Here is a 20,250-nt window from a genome sequence, read left to right as displayed (position 1 = left end):
AAAAACTATAAGTAACAATTCTGATACCTTAAAGACCTCGTTCGGTGGAGATGTCAGAACAAAAATAATTCATTTTGAAAAGCAGCTGGGGAATCAAATCATTGACATTGGTCAATGGAATAGGCCGCATATGGTGATAAAAATTTGAGTTACATCGTCACAACAATTTTGAAAGTCGCTTATGCTTTGGATAAACTAGCCATTTTCATCCAATATCTAATAAAATATGGCAACACTGGGGCTGAAGTCAGACCGTTAAGAGCTGCCGAGTAAGAGCACATAGTTTTGTTCCAACTTCATAGACCACAAACTTTGACTTCATTTTTAGATAGCAATAAATGATCAAAGATAACATCACTTTAACAGTTTGTCTCAATGTTAACTTACTCTTCCCGGTTCATTGCCGACCTCGAACACAGCCGTTTGCACACCATCCAAACTACTCAAAACCAAGTCGACATTACCACCGCCCCTGAAAACGTATTTTATTGCAATCGATACATTAGATTAAAAAAGTCAGCCAAAATTTTGAAGGAAGAAAGTAGGCAAAAGAAATAATGGCAAGATTTCATCAGTTTTTAATCGGAAATATAGGCTTGTATGGACGTGTAAAAATGTAGGAGTGTATACGTACAAATTTTGCGAGGTAGGACGATACAGTTCTGTATAGTGTAAACTCACGTTTGTGAACACGCGTGTTTTCTTACGCGGGTAGACAGGATTTTTACGTCCTTGGGATAAAGCTTATGGTCATTTGTATGTTTTTACTTCACAGTAAAGCTTTGCTGAACATCCGACATGAAACCAAAAAAAAATCAACGAGGCACATGAAAAGGTAAAGGATGCAATAATATGACTTTCTAGACAAAACATCATCCAAAAAAGATTTTGGTAAAAAAATATAAGTTGCTAACAAACCACGACAATAAACATATTCCTTACGATCGAAAAGCCCGTATCTGTTTGGATGAAGTGTAAGTAGGCACTGAAGTGAATGTCAAGCTGTTGCTAAATTTTCGTGTGTAGCCGTCAATCATAAAGGTAAGTGGGATGTCTTTAGCATCCTCATAGAAAGGCAAGCTACAAGTGATCCTGTTCGACGTTCTGAAACTCATAAAAATTTATGATGTTATTGGTGAAGATAGACGGCAAAACTAAAAAACGATTCAACTGCTGATTAGTTGATACTTAAAACGCCCACGTTTGCATAGAAATAGTTACAAACGTCTAGATTGCTTGTTGTTTGGTCAGTAAGGTGGTTACGTTCAAGAAGTTGAAATTTATTGCATTTCCTACAAATGTTTCAAATTCCTGATGAGGGCTTAAGCCGAAAACGTTCGAATGTTAAAACTATCTGTAAATATGTAAAACACATTCTTAAATTGCTCAACCCTGTTGTGTTGTTGTGCCTTGCCGGTCTAGATTTGAAAATCATCGGCCTATACATAAAAAATTCAAATTTTGCTCAAAAACCAAACTATCTTCACGAACAAAAACAGTGCAATGAAATATGATATAAAGTTGAAACAGAATGTTTATTTTGCAATAAACCATGATACATCACTTACCTATCGGCAAAGAATATTCGTGTGGCTGAGTCACCGCTACCGAAAGTAACTGAAGCTTTGTTGCCCACATTTAAGTTACGTCCTTCTATTGTGAGGATGGATGAATAAAGCACCACGTCGGGATAATACCTGTACGCCGTCACGTTCTATAGAGAAAGCAATTAGTCTTGTTTGATATAATTAGACTTCTGGGATCAACATAAAAAATCTAACCGGAAAGGAAAATACAGCAGACAGCGTCATCTATTGAAAAGCAAGAAGACGCGCCTTCATAGATGTTGTAAATCTGTAGAATAATTCCAAAAAACGTATTTTGCTGCACTTCATAAAAAAAGAGAAATGCTTTTAGAATCTAATGTTAGCTTGAAAATGGCAATATAATCAACAAATGTGGCAGCGGTAAGCTACACTTTGTTATAGCAAAATAATGGCGACGCTGAAGCAAAGTAATGTGATGTCGTTTTCTGTGCTCTTGTATGTCGTCGGAACCAAGTTTGCCAGAAGAAAATCAAGGAGAGTATATAAGAAAATATTCGAGCTTGCTACTTGCTCAACATTCAGTAGCGACCTGCAGCTTATCAACCCCACAAAATTACGTTTTTGCACAATGATATTTTCCAACAATGCATTTTGAATTTCCGGCTTAACGAGCACTACTTCTTTCAGTTTTGCTTCACTTTCAGAAGCCAGAGTTTTTCAATGCACGAATGCATAGTTAACTCATGAGTCATTGCATTTACAAAGTACTAGTAACTAGACCAATCCCCCGTCTATATGCAGTGGAGGTAAGAGTAAAAGCAGCGTTGACATAGGGTTTAGGGGGTACTTTCGGATTTTAGGGGCCCGTAATAGTTCCAAGGTGTCCGGGAACTTGAAAAAAACAACGAGCATTCTTTGGATATAGTGCGTTTTTCTTTGAGGTGTCTTGATTTGGGGCTCGAGGATTTCATTGGCACCGGGGCCAAATTATTCCCTCTTCTGCCCATCTGGAGTAATATATCTTTGGGATTTACCAAAGGTCTGTCGTTTATGCAAAATATTCAAACAGTCATATTTTTAGTTTCCATCTAGCTCTCGAATATGTTTTTGTTTGTGGCTACTAGTAAGTGGTAATGTTGTAAGGTACTTCCAGATACTACACTGCATTGTACAGGCACAAAAACTCCTTGTGTGTGCCGCGATAATTTCTTTGCTTATTTTAGATCAATATTGTTTTTGACAGAGCACGGAGACAAGATGGGTTATCGATTCAATATTTCAATACTTGAGCAGCAATGACAAATTTCACATTTCTAATCTATGACAGCGAGCTTGTTATGGTTAAAACATAGCATTCAGTAAATAAAACCCTGTAGCTTAATTTTGCTTATGAAAATTCGGCCTATTTAGCCTACGAAAACTCGATCCAGTAAAAAAGGTCAATAATAAAATGGATGTTTGGTTAGTCACTTGTGGGTGATATCCCAAACAAGATTTTATTGAATTTTTAATTGCGATATGAACTATTTCTTAACTTTTAAACCCAAGTGCCTCCAGTTTGATCCAAGAAAAGCAGTAGGCTACTATCTTTGGAATAAGCGCAGATTACCACCAGAAACTCCTTGCGATACTTTCACTTAGTTTACACCAAAGGACATATCATCACGTCATTGAACTAAATGCCTGGTGAACAGCTTCATTCATTTTTAGCACTTTCTGTAACTGTCAGACATCCATTCTACCCAGGGCCGGATTTAGCATATGGGGAACCCGGGGCACTTTTAAATCGGAAGCCCCCCGTGCAAAAAAAAAAATTCGCACCCACGGCGCGAAAAAACACCTCTACGTCTACAGTAGCATTAATCCAGCACTGCACAGCATTTTGCAGAAACTTCAAAGGCTGAAAGAAAAAAAATAATAACACAAAATCACATTTTATTTACGTAGGGGGGGCTCTTCAAAAGTCAGGGGGCCCGGAGCACCTGCACCCTCTGCCCCCTTTAAATCTGGGCCTGATTCTACCAGAAATAGCCAAGTAATTTATTTGAGGCAAAAATAGCTAGCGCATGATGTCCACATACTTTGTATTGGAAGGTGCTTGAGGACCGAATAATGTTGCTGCTGTAGCTTGTTGCGATCTCCACTATGCCACTTTGACTTGCTTGGGCAGGTTCAGTGAGGCAAACGATTCTTTTAAAGTGATAAAAGGAAAAAGGTTATGTAGAGTCAGGTAGGCTTACCTCCAATTGTTAACGAGGGCGAGGACTAAGAATCGCAAATTCATAACAGGATGCGCAAAGATACATTAGTAAGCTACACTTTATCATGAAATTTTCTTGTTTGACCAATATCTTATGTTAATTTGTGTTTCTTGTGGGACTACAGCCTTGAAACATTGAAGACAACGTGTTTATGACGCTGATTGATTGATTGAATCTTTATCCTCGGACTGGGAAAGCTTCTTTGAGAGCTTATTCCTGGCAGTTTCGCATACTGGCTTTGAATCACTGACGCAGGCCCGGTCACCGAGATTGACAGAGTGAAGTTTCCGATTGTTGAAGTTTTGTTGCCGGGGAATTATTCCATCCATTAGATGCCGCTGAATGGAGAGCAATCCTTGACGTGCGTTGCTCAAGCGCACATCCCGGGAGTCGAACCAGCGCCGCTCGAACTTGAAGTTTCTTCGTTCCAAAAGTCACGCGCTAAGCAACTGAGCTATCGGGGCGGACAAATGCAATGTAATGCACTGCAATGAAATCAAGCAATTAATCTCATCTGCTATAAGGCTTGAACCCAGTTCTACAGTTCTTTGATCGTGAATTATGTTCAGTACCACGTGAGAACGGATGCATGCATTCTGGACAGCCCCGATTACAGGTAAGCCTAATGATTCGTTTCTAATTGAAGATAGTTTTTAATCTTCTCAGAAATGACGCATTCAAATATAAACAAATGTCAGAATCGGTTGCCGGCTACGTCACACAGCTTCCTTGTATTCGTTTGTGACTCAAACAGGATATGGAAAAGCATATCGCTTATGTCGGTTTTGTCCTTTTTACATTGTTTCAACGTCAACAGAGGTTATCAATGTAAAAAATGATGATTTGTCTGGCTCGGTTTTGCTTTCAGGTACGTAGGCTACATTTATAGTACTTCTTATGCCCAGAAAAGTTCCATAATACATAATAGCAATCACATAACAATAGACGATTAAAAATTAACTATTATATCTCAAAAAAATTAGTTTATTTGTAGATTTCAATGTGACTTGTTTTATTTTTCGCTCTGTTTGTTGAACTATTAAAATTAAAGCAAGACGCAAATCTATATAGGTATTAGGCTAACTGACCCATACGCTATCGATTTAGCTATTTCTGCTCCCAAAAATCCATGAGAGCAGTGTTGAGCAGAGTGTGACTTTTGAGACTCCGACTCCATTCCTCCTCCATGAAACTAAACTTCGTTCCAATCCAACTCCGAGATGTTTCATTATTTCAGACTTCGAATCCACTCCAAAGTTAAATTATGAGTTGACGTTATACTGGCGAATGTGTTGGTATAACACGAAATAGCTCAGCAGTGCAAAAATGCTATGTTAACTTTTAGTAGCACGTACTGTAAATGTTTTCAACAGCGCACACTTATAGGCGTTACCGCTGGGTCAAAAATCGTAGGAACAGTTTTTTTTTTTTTTTCTACAAACAGAACGTGAATATACGGGACTTATTTGACTTTACTAAATTGAAAATTGCTGAACCAAACTCCGAATCCATTCCACTCCGAAACTATGGTAAAACATATAACTCCGTCTTCACTACATTTTCTGAAAATCGGGCAAACTCCGGCTCCACTCCATGTACAACTCTAGCAAAGAGGGTAAAGTTTCTAGCTTTTGCCACAACCGTTTTCATTTTTATTCCAAAGTATTGTTTTGTTGGATTTAAAGTTATTATAACAATTATTTTTTAATATGAATGTACATTGCTCTGTATCAATCTAAGCCGCCCCTTTTGCTCATCCAAGCCTCAAAACAATCTGTCTACAACTGTACAACAGCAAGTAAACCCATATAAAACATGGCCTTTTCGAGTGAGGCTTTATGGTTGTGATGTGACATTACAGGAGTGTAAAATAATGAAAAACGCAATAGCAGCTTACCGAACGGAAGTTTTGTACAGCTCTTCTTGGACTTTACAATTGACCCCTGCTACTAGAATTCGAACAATTTCCTTTGCATTGCTGCCAAGATTTCGTCCACTAATTGTAACCAAGGTGCTGCCATCTGTAGGGCTAGTTAATGGTGTTACCTTGAATGCAAGTTGAAAAAATTACGGACAGGTGAAAATCTGGACACCAAAATGGTTACAGTGATCAGTCACATTATATTATTTATTTTCAACTGTCACGCTCTTTAGCACGTTCAGGTTCGCGTATTTGTAATCTGTAGGTGCTGCACTTTAACATAAAGATATCCAATTCAAACACGAACCAATCAGATGTTACGTTGTCCACGATGCGTAAATCAGAACATGTGGGTTGGGTTCGATTCCCACCACTGACAATATTCTTTTTTTCGTTTTTAATTACCGAACAAACTTCAAAGTGAAAATTAATTCTCTGGCTGAGTGCTAGAAGGGTCACAATGCTGCATTTAGCTAGTTCATAAGGAAAATCGTCCTTTGTTTAAAGTGTCTACCGGTCAAAACACTCCATCTGCTGCAGCGACCTACAGATTACAAATACGCAAACGGTTCAACTGAAAGCAAAAGTTTACATATATTTGTTTAAACAAAAACAGACTTAATCACAAAACATGAAAAAATAGGCCGTACTACTTAAAAACGTCATTGCCATATTGTACAAGCTTTTAGAAACGGCGGAAGTCAACGCCTCAAAGGTGACTGTCGTCACTCAATAACGACATGTAGGCCTATTGACTTTTGAAAAACGGGCGAAGATCCTCAACCAATAAAAAGAAAGATCACATGACATTGTTGTGTTGAAAGTCAGAAGAGAATTATCAAATAATTTCATAAAAAATCAAAAAAAAAATTTCACCACTAAGATGGTATGGACATGTGATAAGGAGGGAGGAAGGAAGTTTTCTTAGAAAGGCACTAGATCTAAAGGTGGATGGGAAGAGGAAACGCGGTCGTCCAAGAAGAACGTGGAAACAACAAGTGAAGGATGAGTTTAAAAAAGTCGACTGAAGGAGGAAGATGCAAGGGACAGGGTGAAATGGAGAAAAGGGATTAAGACAATTGCTGCGCGGAAACAATCGGCCACCCCCACTAGTGGGGAACAAACCGACGATGGATTATGATGATGATGATGAAGAAGGATTTCAGTGGAGATTCTGTTACATATTGAAATTTGAACTTTTGCACACGCTTGATGATTTTGTGTTTGTACAAGAATTTGTTTAAGATATGCACTTCGCTTCATTATCAAGCGAACTTCATTCTACCGGTAATCATTGACATGATCTTGACTTTTAAAATCAGAGTCAAAATATTAAAGCGATAAAAGCAGCAAGAGACATCTTACCGAGTCGATGGCAGGAGAAGAGCATTGTGTGATATTGACATAAAATGATAAGCATGTGGATGATGGCAGGCAAGCGGGCACAGATCTGTCATTACACCAAGCACATTCGCTGAATCGACGTCGGAACGAGATGCATCTGCTACAGTCAGTTGAAGTGACACTGCAGTTGAAGACTTTGACTGCAAAGAAACATAGAAGAATTGTTTGTATGTCGTGTGCAGAGATGTGACATGTCTTCATAACACACATCACTCCACCTTCGCAGCAGTTAGAAAAACAAAAAGTTAAATGGCCATGAACAAAGCTAAGCAATAACAGTGAAAAAGAGTTGTGGAAATGAGGGTGTAACAGTGACTGCTGAAATTTTGGCAAGGCAATTTTGCATGTGTCAGCGCACTATTGCACAAAATTTTAATTAAAAAATGTAATATTTCTGAAACAGGTGGCCTATTTCTTTCTTGCCAGAGGTGGCATATTATAAAGAAATATAACAAAAGAATTATAATTTAAATAGGGACAGTGGAATACCGGGACGACTCACTTTATTGATTTTTCTTGAGAAATGGACAGCTGGAGGGTCACTAAGAAGTTCAAAAATTAGAAGAACTGCACAACGTTTTCTTTGCTTTTAGGTAAATTCATTCTCATCAAATGAATTGCTATATTTGGTTAAAATTTTGGGTGCTAGGAAATCTTCAAAACCTTACTGCAGCAGTGTGAAGCTATTTACCGTTACCTGTGTTACATGAAGTCTACCCCTGAATTATCACGACTTGAACACTATTAAATAAACATGATATCACATATTTCCTACATTTATTTTGGCGATACACATTTTGTACACATGTGGGCAGGTCATATAAACTGCACCTGAGTATGCGACATTGTGGCAGTAGACCTCAAGCTATAGTTGCATCAGATTTTGTCATAACATTATGACCCTCCAGTTGTCCACCTTACTTTTGAGTGAGCAATCCCCTACTTCTACCATCCCTAAATTTAAATCCTAAATTGCGAAAGAGAATTTTTTTTCATTTGCACAAATCATTGAGAGGAGCTTGTCAATCTTTGGCGTACTTACTTGCTGTATTTACACTGGGAGCAGTATCCACGATGTAACTTCCTCTACGAATAGAAACACGAAGCTTGGATACGTCGGTACCACACGACAGCTGTTTGCGCAATTAAAATATCACATAGTTAGAACACAAACACGTCAATAGGCAAGCCGAGTGGTGAGGACGCCTGCGCGGCGCTCGGTATGACATCAGTTCGATAACAATCCAAGATTGACATTTTGGCAAGGCACTTAGTGGTATGTTTAAAAGTAGAGATGCAGATTTGCTTCCTTGCCTTCCCATTCATTTTACCGCCCCGTTAGCTCAGGGGTTAAGCACCCGACTCAAAATCAAGCGCGTTGGTTCGACTTTCGGGTTGTGCGCTTGAGCAACGCATTTCAGGACTGCTCTCCATTCAGCGGCATCTAGTAGATGGAATAATTCCTCAGCAACAATACTCCAACAACCATAGTAAACTTCTAAATTATAGGACTATTGGAAATAATAATTGGAAACTTTGTCAATCTCGGTAACCGGTCCTACGTCAGTGTTTCCAAGCCTTTCCAAGCATGCGAAACTACCAGGAATAACCTATCAAAGGCTTTATTAGTCCGAGAATAAAGGTTCAAAACCAACCAATTATTTTATTTAAAACTTCAATCACTGGCATGATTCTGAATACAACAAAGAGTGCCCACTTGTGAGACGATTGGTATGGGTTGGATACCACGTCTGATTATACCAACAACGTAATGAAAATGACATCACAGCCAACTCTTGCTGACGCCCAGAATAGAGCAAAAAAGCTTTAGAAAGAATAATTTACTTGACAGCATCTCTATACGGTCGCGCTGCAACTGTCTGCCTTGAACTGGGCACGTAGTGTAAGTACACAAGTTATTACAACGGCTAATCGTGCAAAATTATCGTTGCGTAAAAGTGGTTTGTGCACCAAAAATCAAAATACGTAGAAGTAAAAACAAACTATTGCTGTTCATCTTCTCGTTGATTGTGTTCATGTAGGTAATTTGAGGAAAATGAAACACATTGATAACCACTCACAATTTCACTTGAAGCAGTGCAACGCACTTCCGTAGCAGAATAGATACTTGCAGGGGACGTTGCTTCCCTTCCACAGACATCATAGTGGCAGGTGTAGGCTAGACCCTGAAACACCAGATGAAACACCGCATCAAGTCTTTCTAATAACCAAATCCCTATCCAGCAACGCAAAAAAAGTCGGAGTTGTGCAAATTCTCAAAAACGTTTCAAATGAGAAAAAAAAAACGCTTTAACGAGTAGTTTGAAAAACTATTTTTCTGGATTTTGCGCAGTCGTTTGCGAGGTGTTAGGCTATTACTGTAACATTTCACTAGGTCTACTATTTTTTCTTGCCAGAGGTGATATACAATAAAAGAAAGAAGGGTTTATTGTTTTATAACCAAGCGTAGTCACCTGGCGTTTATGATCTAGCAACAGACTTTGATTATTCAATGACTTGTAATTAGTTCTAAAGTAATCATCTTGCTTTTAAAAGATTGGTAAGTATGCAACTTCTAAACGTTGCGCTTGGCAATATTTACTTCTCCAGCCTACTCTTTCAGCAATTTATTAAAATTATCGGCTATCACAAACATAGAATTGAAAATTAACGGTCATCATGCAAAAAAAAGCACTTGTACAAGTCAATTGGGTTCTTCAACCGATACTTACAAGGTACAAAGAATCTGTGGTGATCGAGAATGTGTGTTCTATGCCGACTGATATCGGTTTGTCATCTTCAAGTATGCGAGTTACAACAGGACATTGATCAGCAGCAGTTGTCTGACCATCGGGGCAAGAAGTGTTGGAACATGTGGATGTGATATTGCACCAGTTACAACCCCATCTACTGGACGCACAAGATGTACACCTACAAACATCATGCAATAAATTGAGACGCTTAAAAGTGGTCAAATGTGAAAAAGACAACATTAAAAATTTTATCATGAAATTGACATCTATTCTTGACAACACCTTGTTAGAAAGGTTTAAGAAGTTTAGTTAAACTAAGTTAATAATATATAACTTGTTTAGCCCACGTAAAATTCGTTTGTAGCCCTCCAAATAGGCAATGCATGAAGACTACCTGTGGGTTAGAGCAAAATAAGTCATATTTCATAAAGCGTCGCGGATTTACCTTGATTCAATGTTCGTGAATGCAAAAGCAAAGAAAATAGAAAGCTCCAAACTAAATTCAAGGCAAGTCATACAACTGTCTTGGAAGTTGAAGCAAATTGCTTCTTTCAGATATTTACAGATGTGAACAATGAACACTTCAATCGATCATACTCGTCACAATCAAATAATTTACACTATGACGTTGAATCAGATGTTTTCTTATGTTGAAACGCGTTTTAAAAGATATGAATTATATGAAAAAATTCCCAGTCCGTCGACAAAGATAATAATAAACCGTTCAATTGAATGGAAAAGATTTTCCCGCCGAGGTTTCAAGGATGAGTTGTGTTTGCAGTGGTTAAACTTGTGTGCTACTTACTTGATCTGCTAACGAAATTTGTTTTTTACGTTAAGTCAACTCTTACAAACGTCGCATCAATGTAAATAGAACGGACTTGGTGGTCAAGTCAAGCTAAACAACAAAATAGAACGTAAACCCATACAAATTACCTGATGTTTACTCTGCAAGTTTCCAGCTTTTTTAGTGAAAAAAAGTTCTATCAATCATTTTCGAATAAAAACTTTTGAGCCAAAAAAAGCATTTTTTGCACTGGAATTTTTGTGATGATGGAACTAAAATTGTAGTCAGCCTTCGATCGATTTTGGTGAAAGTTAAGTGGTGATTGAAAAAATGAAACAATAGTCGTTCACAATGTTTTTGCAAGAGGAAGCAGGATATTATGCTAGCCCACGTAACACCATCAAGCAAAATGGTCTTGGTGTCATAAGAAACAGGGTGATCTTGCTCTCTTTGGCAAGATTGTGCTGCGTGATATGAAAGTGATTCATTCACTAAGTTTGATAAGTACTTACATGGTTTGTAGGTTGATGGCTTTGATATTTTCACATTCATAAACTGTAACGTCAGCACTTGCAATTTTGTTTCCATTATAAAGTATATTGACTGTTACGTTTTCATGGTCTGCAATTGTCAAGAAAGATAGAAATTAGGAGATTTTTAACAATTTTTCGAACAAAATTAAGAAAAATAGTGTGGTAAGAACTTTTCTTTTATTTAAGGATATTTTACTGTCAAGCTTTTCCGTGATACAAGAAAGCTGCAAGTGCAAACAATGATTGATTTTTAGCATGAGTGGAAGCCAGGACCGCAATTGTGTGGTGCGGTACTGATGAGCCCAGCCTCATGGACGAAACACGTGTCTATCGCTGAGTTGTTGCTACACTCGACTGCCGAGAAACACAAGGATACGGTATTTCAGCCAAATGAACTAGTGGGACGATTTCAGTTATGTTTTGTTCTCATTGATACAACTTTCACCAATGCCATGCCTCTACTATTTCCGCTGTTGGAAGCAAAAAAGCTTGATAACCTTTTCAAAAAGTTTTATTGCAAAGCCGCTTTAAATAAGTAAGCCACTTTTGCTCGCAAACTCATCTCAAACAATGTAACGACAATACAGAAACAATCAACCATGCAACATACTGTATAATAGGAATGTTTGGTCTAATTATTTATCTGAAGCCGTCGATGCCTGGTTCAGGCAAGGCAATTGAAGAAGAAAGCTATGTATCATGTGGTAAAACAAGTTACGTTTACCAACATGCAGATGCAACGATGCAGTCACTGCTTTGAAGAAACAGCAGTGACTGGCTTGTAATAACTTGTAAACTTGTACTGGTTCTGTTAGCTAGCTTATGCCACAAATACAAATTCCTCTTCATTCGTTGGACGAACACCCTCTATTTATGCTACTTAGTACTGTGTGCGTTAGACCTAGCAAAATGACATATTGAATAAACGGGCTTTAGCGTGCTATTGTTGGATACTTTACTTACCAGCTGTAAGCGGTACATTGTAATTTTGCGTTGAGAATAAACACTGTGGGTTGGAGTCAAGCATTTCCAAGTTTGATTCTGGAAATGCACCTGGGTTTTGATTCGTTGAAAACTGACATTTGTAGTTCAAACTAGACCTCAACTTCACCCCGGAAAGCGTTAAGTGTACCTAAAAACAGAATGTTGGATTCGATAAAGCAGCAGTTTGCAACAAGGTGTTCTTGTTGCACGCTTTAGTTTAATGTACGAACAGCATACTCAGAAGGCATATGGCACAGAGAGCCATGATAAGCCAAAACCGTAGGCGTACGTGTATACAAATGAATCATGACATTCCATGCAAATTGTCGATAACGCTTACAGAAGTAGTCCACGTAACTGGGATTAATTTTTTAATTACAGTAAACCAAAACAACAATGAGTGCTATGATTCAACTGTGGTTAGGAGTAAGAAGAAACAAGGCTGTAAAATTTAAAAATTTGCTTACAACAGGGCGTTGTAAAAAATCTTGCAGAATGGGTTTGAAGAACTGAAATGTTGTTTAGCGTACCGGTACACAAAGGTTTACTTGCAACATTTTTACCGCTTGCGCAGAAGCAGTGAGATGGACTGAATCACTCAAGTGTACTTCAGAAATAACTTTACACACGGTTCATTACACAAAAGCACACAATATAATACATGACTTTTATCAATGTTGAAGTTAAACGGTTGAGGCACAGAATGCAGGTAAGTTAGTCAAGACGCTCTCGCGTAGGAATATTGCAGGCTACAATATAATTGAAAGATCAAAATCGAAAATCAAAACTAAATAAAATAAATACGCTATAAAAGCACACAATCAATGGAATTTGTCATTTTGTATTCATTCAACAGCATCATTAAAGTGACACCAATATTCACTTGTTGACTGCTCATACTGACAAGCCGTTAAACTCTGACAGGAAGCCGTGCTATCATACTGTAAACATTACTGTCATAATTATTACACAACTTTCGATTAGGCTGCTGAAGACTAAACCGTTGTAAGCCAGCAGCCAGAAAACCTAGCGGTTTGCAAGCAGACCTTGTCGGTTGTTTTTGCCGACATTGCTGAAAGGCTATGGCAAAGTCTACATATCACATGGCATAGGTATCATTTGCAATAGAAAAAAGCGGTAAAAATCTGAACTGACACAATGATTAAAAAAAAAACAGTAATTGACGGAAGGCCTGCTGGTAGGCTACTTCACATTCAGACAAACTACACGCAGTTTGTCTCACATTCCTCACCCTTTCTCAGATTACTTGATTCACATTGGAACATGGTGAGCGCATCATGAACGCAACGAATCAGTGATGAAGTAATTCTTATGATCACAATATGAGCAATGACTGCCTGTCAAAAACAATTCAGCTCTTACACTTTTAAGACAAAGGCAAAAAAATATGCTCGTACAAATAAACAAAACCTTGCTTTCTCCGTATTTCATGCTTAGCAATAGACAAAAATACAGGAAGAAAATCAAAGAGGACACAATGGGATGGGATTGATAAAAAGATTGGTAACATTTGGATAGGAATAACGAAAGATTAGCAACGAAAAAAAAAATGCGAGGACATCTGAGATATCACCAGATAATTTTTTGTAAACTAACTTAACTGCTTTTTACGCATATTATTCTTTAGCACTAGCAGCCAACGATACATTATTGATGAAAGTTACAACGTAAGCTAGATGTGGACAGTAATAGTGCATGGCGTAGGCGCCCGGCACACCAACATAGGCTACAACATGTATCCTTATTGAAACCGGAAAAACGTGTACAGTTTATTGACAGATTACATTCAATCGAGGGCCATTGTTCTTGAAACGTGGAACATGCGTGACAGGCGTACATGCCAAGAATTATCAATCTGTCCAATTAGGATTGAAGGAAAGTTGCTTGAACTCAATTTGAAATCGCTTTTTCCACATGATTGCAAAACAAATTACGGCCAATTGTTCAATGGTTGATCCGAAAACGCGGTAAGTCGACAGATTTATAAAATACTGAATCCTTTGTTTGCGTTCTAATGAAGACTAACATGCCACTCATTACTTTTTTTAATACGGCTAGGTATTGTATACACTATACAGAATGGACGACTAGGTTTATGGCTTGGAAATGCAAACAGTTGTGTGTGGACTCAATAAGACTAGACCAGGGGTCGGCAACCTGTGGTGCCGGAGCCACGTGCGTCTCTTTAGCTCCTCTGAAGCGGCTCCCTCTAGATATGACAAAACTTGGAATTCAAATTTGCGTTTGATTAATTTTATAACGAAAAATATAATGGTATCAAACAATTGTTTACTAGCTTTGCAAGATGATGCAGCAATAAGCCCTCACTGAGTGATATTCTGTCAGAAAATAATAAACATTATACAAGTTTTTCCATTCAAGTTTTGAATTTATCGGGCCAGATTGTAGCTTTTGGTGCTAACAACATGCGTTTTCCATCAGTAGCCTTGCAAAAATCAAAACAGAGAAATGTTTTCTGTTAAAACAAAGGATTTAACTTAACATGAACAGATGAGCTTGAACATATACTGTGCATTCACTGCAAAAGATTTAGGCTAACCAGAATTCTTAATATGAGGGGGGGAAATGAAAAAAGAAGTGTTAAAGGTACGTCCAGGGGCATTTTAAAAATAGGCATAGAGGATTTGTTGCAACTACCCATGACCTTTTTTATGTAGTAACCTTCTAACTGAAGATGGTTATGCAGTATGCAACTAGGCTACCCCATAGGAGATAAGCAAAGTATTGAAACTAATGCAAAAAGCGGAGTAAGGAAGCTTTTAATAAATGGATAAAAGTCCCATGCCATACCAGTGCTGCTAGTTTTGTGGCAGCTCAAAACATTGTTAAGCGTGGTTTACAGATGGAGGTTATGGTACTGTATGGCCTATAAAAGAATCGTTCCTTAAGGTAGTAGAGAAAGTGTGTTCTGATTTATAGTTACAAAATAGGCTATCACGAAATACGTACCTTGGCTATATTACGTCTCGTGGCTCTTAAGTGGTCATATCTGCCAAAAGGTATAGCAGAATGGCTCTTTTGCGAAAAAAAGTTGCCGACCCCTGGACTAGACTTTGTTTGAACTATGAAACAAAATTAACATCTGCCTTCTGGGGGTGGCGCGTGCAAACAAATACGCTCTAGTTGAAAACAATTATATCGAAACGCAAACACCAATTTATGCGTTGATAGCGTTGGTTGATATCCGTTTACTGATGTACGGCTGCAGTGTAGAAACAGTAAGACTTCCTTGTATAAGCACAAACTAGAACGAGTAACTGATGTATTGTACAATCGCTGTTGAAACACTGGTGAAAGAATTTCAATCGAGAAACAAATTCAGTCACTGAGAAACTATGATGCTATGTATCCCAGCAAGCGATAAAAACATTTGAAACATCCAAGTGAGCGGTGTCTGTGATCGCAAATAGAACTGTTTGCATTTGCAGCAAATGATAAGGAATTTATGAAGTGTAAAAAATTTTGTATCGTTTGATGCGTGAGTTATGACGTATGTCGGTGGTGTCCAACCTTTTTTGATGCATTTCAATTTTTGCCATTTTGGTATTTTTTATGTCTGCCCCATATCGCAGAGCAAAAGTATAATAGGATATACAATACACCATACAGATTAAAATAGCAAACTACCTCAGCTTTCAAATTAATGTAATAGCCTACTTGTATTAATACTGGTTGTTGCTTATAAGATGCAAGATTCACATCAACACATAATACTTATGAGAAAATACAAAATTCTTCATTGAACTGATACACTTCCCTACTGGACAGCACTGACATATACTTAAGACAAAAGTGCAGACTATACAGTAGTTGCAACAAAACTAAATGTAACAAGCTGCAATAAAGTGGGCTACTTGTTTTTTTCACAGGTTTTCATAAAGGTGACCTTCTACTTTACAATCACTTCTCCAAAGGCACGGAAAGTGACAAACATCAGCAAAAAAGTTTGAAAGAAGCCTTGAATCATCATTGCAGTTTTACAATTGAAACAAGTTACAAAATACAGGCAAAATGTAATTCTTGCTTCCGCTACTCTACACAATTGGTTAGGCAATATTTTAGCCGTCCAGTCAATCAATTCAAACAAGCATACCAGGGGTTGTCAGATCAAAGGTTCATTCTAAAAAGGCTAAAGAAGAAAAACGTGATATACAACAAGACCTACAATACTACATTACTACATACAACAAGGTTTAATATTACACGGCCTGTTTAATAACTTTTTGATAAACAAATCGCACTCAAACCGAGGAAAATTTTAAAATGGAAAGAAGTTTGGTGTACGGTACGCACAACGAGGTGCATTGAGAAATTAGTTTTCATTTTAATGTATTCTGTGGTTAACTTCGCACCGGTAGCTTAGAGTCTATTCTACAGTAGTTCAAAACTTTTTTTCGAGTTTTTTACAAAAACGTAGCCTACTGCAATTTGAAATGAAGCCAAGACGAAGGACCTAGTGTCAAAACTCAATAACTTCATTACGAAGCCGTAACAGATAGTTTGGCGTCAATCGATATATCTTGAAAATAGAGAATATTTTCAATTCGAACAGCCTTACTTTGTACCACAATATTTTAAAAACTACTTAAATGCCAAAAACGAGATGTCAGTAAGATTACCACACAGTTTAGTTGAGCTGACACTTAAACCGGAAGCCAGTTAAGGTTGTGATAATTGTTATTCTCTAATGGTTGCTTGTACAGCACGCTGTCGCTTGTTTCAAGTCGCAGAAGAAAAACAAAGTAAAATAGCAAGAAAACACCTTGTTCATCAATATTGAACCTACCCAGACAGCAAAATCCGCTCTTTTTACATTGATTCAGCGTCTGCAGATGCTGAATCAATGTAAAAGTGGCGGACTTTGCTGTGTTAGTACTCAGAGTTCGAAAAGCAAGTTTAACGAAGAAATAGAATCTATTCCATGATTATATTTAACCTACAATAGATTTCAAATATAGGCCATGAGTAAATCGAAAAACTGTTGAAGAAATCCAATACGGATGTAACGAAAGTATTGCGTAATAGCATGGAAAAACTTTCCGTGATAAATATCATGAAAGTCCATTCTAAGCAGGGTTGTCCAATCATGTTGTAGACAACAACAAAAAATCACCACACTAAAGCACAAATAAAAGGGTCTTTTTAAAAAAACGTCACAAATATTCGGCTTATTTGAAGCTATTTTGTTGTTTTGTTTTCGTTTTTATCCAAAAATGTTTACAAAGATACAAACCAAATAGCTGAATTTATAAGTAAAGCAATAAGAAATCTGTACAACTTGACTTTCAAGCTTCACTTTACACAGAATAGGAATAAACTCGTTTAGGTTTTCATGGAATGAAAGCATGAGAGAGACTATTCAAACAAAACATGAAAGGCAGCACAACAATCCATAATTTCTATTCACAAGACCCAGACAGCAAATGTCTGGTCTGGCAACCTACCACACTTTCTAGTTACGGTATTGTAGGATCTAACGCCTGATTGTAATTGCATGTTCAACCGGTGATTTTAACATACATACCCATTCGTTGTTCTGTAACCTGTGATATTGATACCAAAACAATTATTATTAGCAAGGCTTCAATTCTTTACCACACACTCAACATTAAGCTTCGGCAGTGGGCAGTGGCAAAGAAGCATCAGGAGCGTTGTTTCAGTCGCACTCGCTCACTTTGTCGTTATGTTTTCCTGGTTTGACTCCCAGCTTAGTCTGACTGAATTGTTGAAACACCTCTATTCCAGAGCGGAATGGCCCGTTTCGGTGAGTCCGATTCGGTGAGTCCGATCCCTTAACGGGGGATTTTTTCAATTTTTTTTTTTAATTATCGGGTACCGTAGCCTAATTATCATTGCCGTTTTAGGGTTAGGGGTTTGGGATTAGGGTTAGGGGTTAGAGGTTAGGAACTCACCGAGTCGGACTCACCGAGTCGGACTCACCGAATCGGACTCACCGAATAGTAGCAGACCCATTCGGTGAGTCCGATTCGGTGAGTCAGCGGCCTGGTATAATGAAAATCTTATCTTTTGATGTCCAAATGATCGGTATTAAATAGTTTACCTGTGCTACTTTTACCATTGGAACCAACGCTAGTCAAATACGATGCCTTTATTGCGTACAACTCTTTCTCTTTTTTGCGTGGTATTAAAACGATCGGCTGTCGTTTCTTAGGTTATAGGCAAATTGTTCGTAAGCAATTGTTCGTAAAACAATTGTTCGTAAACTGTTTTTCGTAAAATGAAATCCGTAAAACAATTCTTCGTAAAGCATTTCTTCGTAGGATCAAATTTTAACTGCATGCACCAAGAAATGCACCAAGAAATGCAACTTAAATTGAACCACACTCTTTGAAAACTAACGTAAGAAAAAAAAATCTCACGGAAGAGTAACATTGTAGCGTTAAAAAATCCACCAAACCCTCCTCGAACCAACCCAACAATATGAAATTGTAAGAACAAGAATTGCTGCTAACAGAACAGCTTCGAAAAACGTCTCAAAACTTCTACCAACTGTGTTATGTGATGCATGAGGTTCATGAAAAGCTGTTTTGTCAAAGTTATATTTACTATCGACAACACAAATAGGTGACGTATTCTTAACTGCAGTCGATCTCCATCACAAGCAAGAGCATATGACGACCAAGCAAGCAAAATCTGTACTGTTTATATCGTTTTAACGTTTCCAAAGTTGTCTAAGAAAGTATGTTACCTTTGTTGTATTTCCAGCTGCAAATGCTTTGGGGCGAATATTAGAGATAGAAGGGCATTGGGTTATACGTACACCAGGAGCCAACCATAGATCTTCTTGGTCAGAAGAACTGCATGAAGTTTTCCTTGAGCATCTGTCAATGAAGATAGATAAATAGGTGTTTATTGGCTGCTGCGAAAAAGATGTACAATAAATAAAACACAATGTACATAGTAAAACTGTTGAAATGATTACAATAAAAAAAAAGAAAATGATGAAAGCATCACAACAGCGGGAGGCTGCAAAGTGACCGTTTAAGGTCTTCAAGTCAAGCAGCCACTCCTTAACTCATCAATGATAATTATAATTGGCTAATTGAGAAAAAAAAATAATAATAAATAAATAACAGTGAAGCTGTTCAAGATAATAAAAAATTAAAAAAATTCAGGTGGGCCAACGTAGCCTGTGTTACAATTGCAAGTCTGATTAGTAATTTAGCATTTGTCTAATATGTGTCAATAACTTTCTTTTTGTACATTTTTTAAAAGTTGAGAAGGAGGATTTGCGAATTTCAACTGGTATATTATTCCAAATTTTTGCGCCGGAGTATTTTATTGAGCGTTGTAGTTTAGTGGTTGTGTATCGATAATAATAGTAATCTAGGTTGGTCGAGTTTCGAGTAGTAAAGTTGTGAATTTTGTTGCATTTTTTAAAGTAGTTTTGAAAAGTGCCGGTAATAAGTTAAAACTAAACTGGTACATAAATTTAGCAATATCAAAGTTGTACAGATCTTTTAACTTTAGGATATTGAGTTGTTTAATGAAGCATATTTAAATAAAGCATTTTTTTCTACGTGTGCGCGTCAATACAAAATCGTGAATGAAATCAAGGAGTAAGTCATGCAAGTTGTTTGTTCTTTAAAAATCCTGCAACACAAAACAACAGAATAATTGCAAAAACAAAAGGTTTTATAAGCAAAAAGTTTGGCAAACTTACCTGTTTTCCAAAACACACCATCCGCAATACGCGTCCATAGATGCTAAACATTCTGAACACGTCTGATACTGCCTTTCGCAATCTGCCACTGTCATTTTCAGTACCTAAAAATAATGATAATTGCAAAGCAACGGACGTGGAGGTTGCTATAATAGCATCTGGACTGGAAGCCAAACGCGAGGCCTCATTTTGCACGGCAAACAGGATAGCGACCTGTTTGTCGTGCAGTATAGCGACCTTAACGTGCAGTATAGCGACCTTAACGTGCAGTATAGCGACCTTAACGTGCAGTAAAGCGACCTTAACGTGCAGTATAGCGACCTTATGCCAACAA

General features: G+C 37.6%; 1 protein-coding gene across 1 annotated transcript in view; it reads right to left on the bottom strand.

Annotated features, from left to right (window-relative positions):
• Positions 1 to 20,011, bottom strand: part of LOC145766530 (plexin-D1-like) — a 47,524-nt gene extending 27,513 nt beyond the window's left edge. Inside the window, exons 1-13 of the mRNA XM_082578255.1 lie at positions 19,917 to 20,011; positions 18,942 to 19,074; positions 12,170 to 12,338; positions 11,186 to 11,294; positions 9,866 to 10,064; positions 9,215 to 9,319; positions 8,176 to 8,266; positions 7,095 to 7,273; positions 5,706 to 5,854; positions 3,629 to 3,737; positions 1,569 to 1,714; positions 943 to 1,104; positions 388 to 472 (exon numbers count right to left, since the gene is read on the bottom strand). Of these exons, the coding sequence (XP_082434381.1) occupies positions 388 to 472; positions 943 to 1,104; positions 1,569 to 1,714; positions 3,629 to 3,737; positions 5,706 to 5,854; positions 7,095 to 7,273; positions 8,176 to 8,266; positions 9,215 to 9,319; positions 9,866 to 10,064; positions 11,186 to 11,294; positions 12,170 to 12,338; positions 18,942 to 19,074; positions 19,917 to 20,011 (1,731 nt within the window). The remainder of the gene's footprint in view (positions 1 to 387; positions 473 to 942; positions 1,105 to 1,568; positions 1,715 to 3,628; positions 3,738 to 5,705; positions 5,855 to 7,094; positions 7,274 to 8,175; positions 8,267 to 9,214; positions 9,320 to 9,865; positions 10,065 to 11,185; positions 11,295 to 12,169; positions 12,339 to 18,941; positions 19,075 to 19,916) is intronic.
• Positions 20,012 to 20,250: the final 239 nt, after the last annotated feature.

This window comes from Aplidium turbinatum, chromosome 3 (assembly GCF_918807975.1).
Source record: "Aplidium turbinatum chromosome 3, kaAplTurb1.1, whole genome shotgun sequence".
Classification (NCBI taxonomy): Eukaryota; Metazoa; Chordata; class Ascidiacea; order Aplousobranchia; family Polyclinidae; genus Aplidium; species Aplidium turbinatum.
Note: the sequence above shows the minus strand (reverse complement) of the source record. Positions and strands in the feature narration are given on the sequence as shown.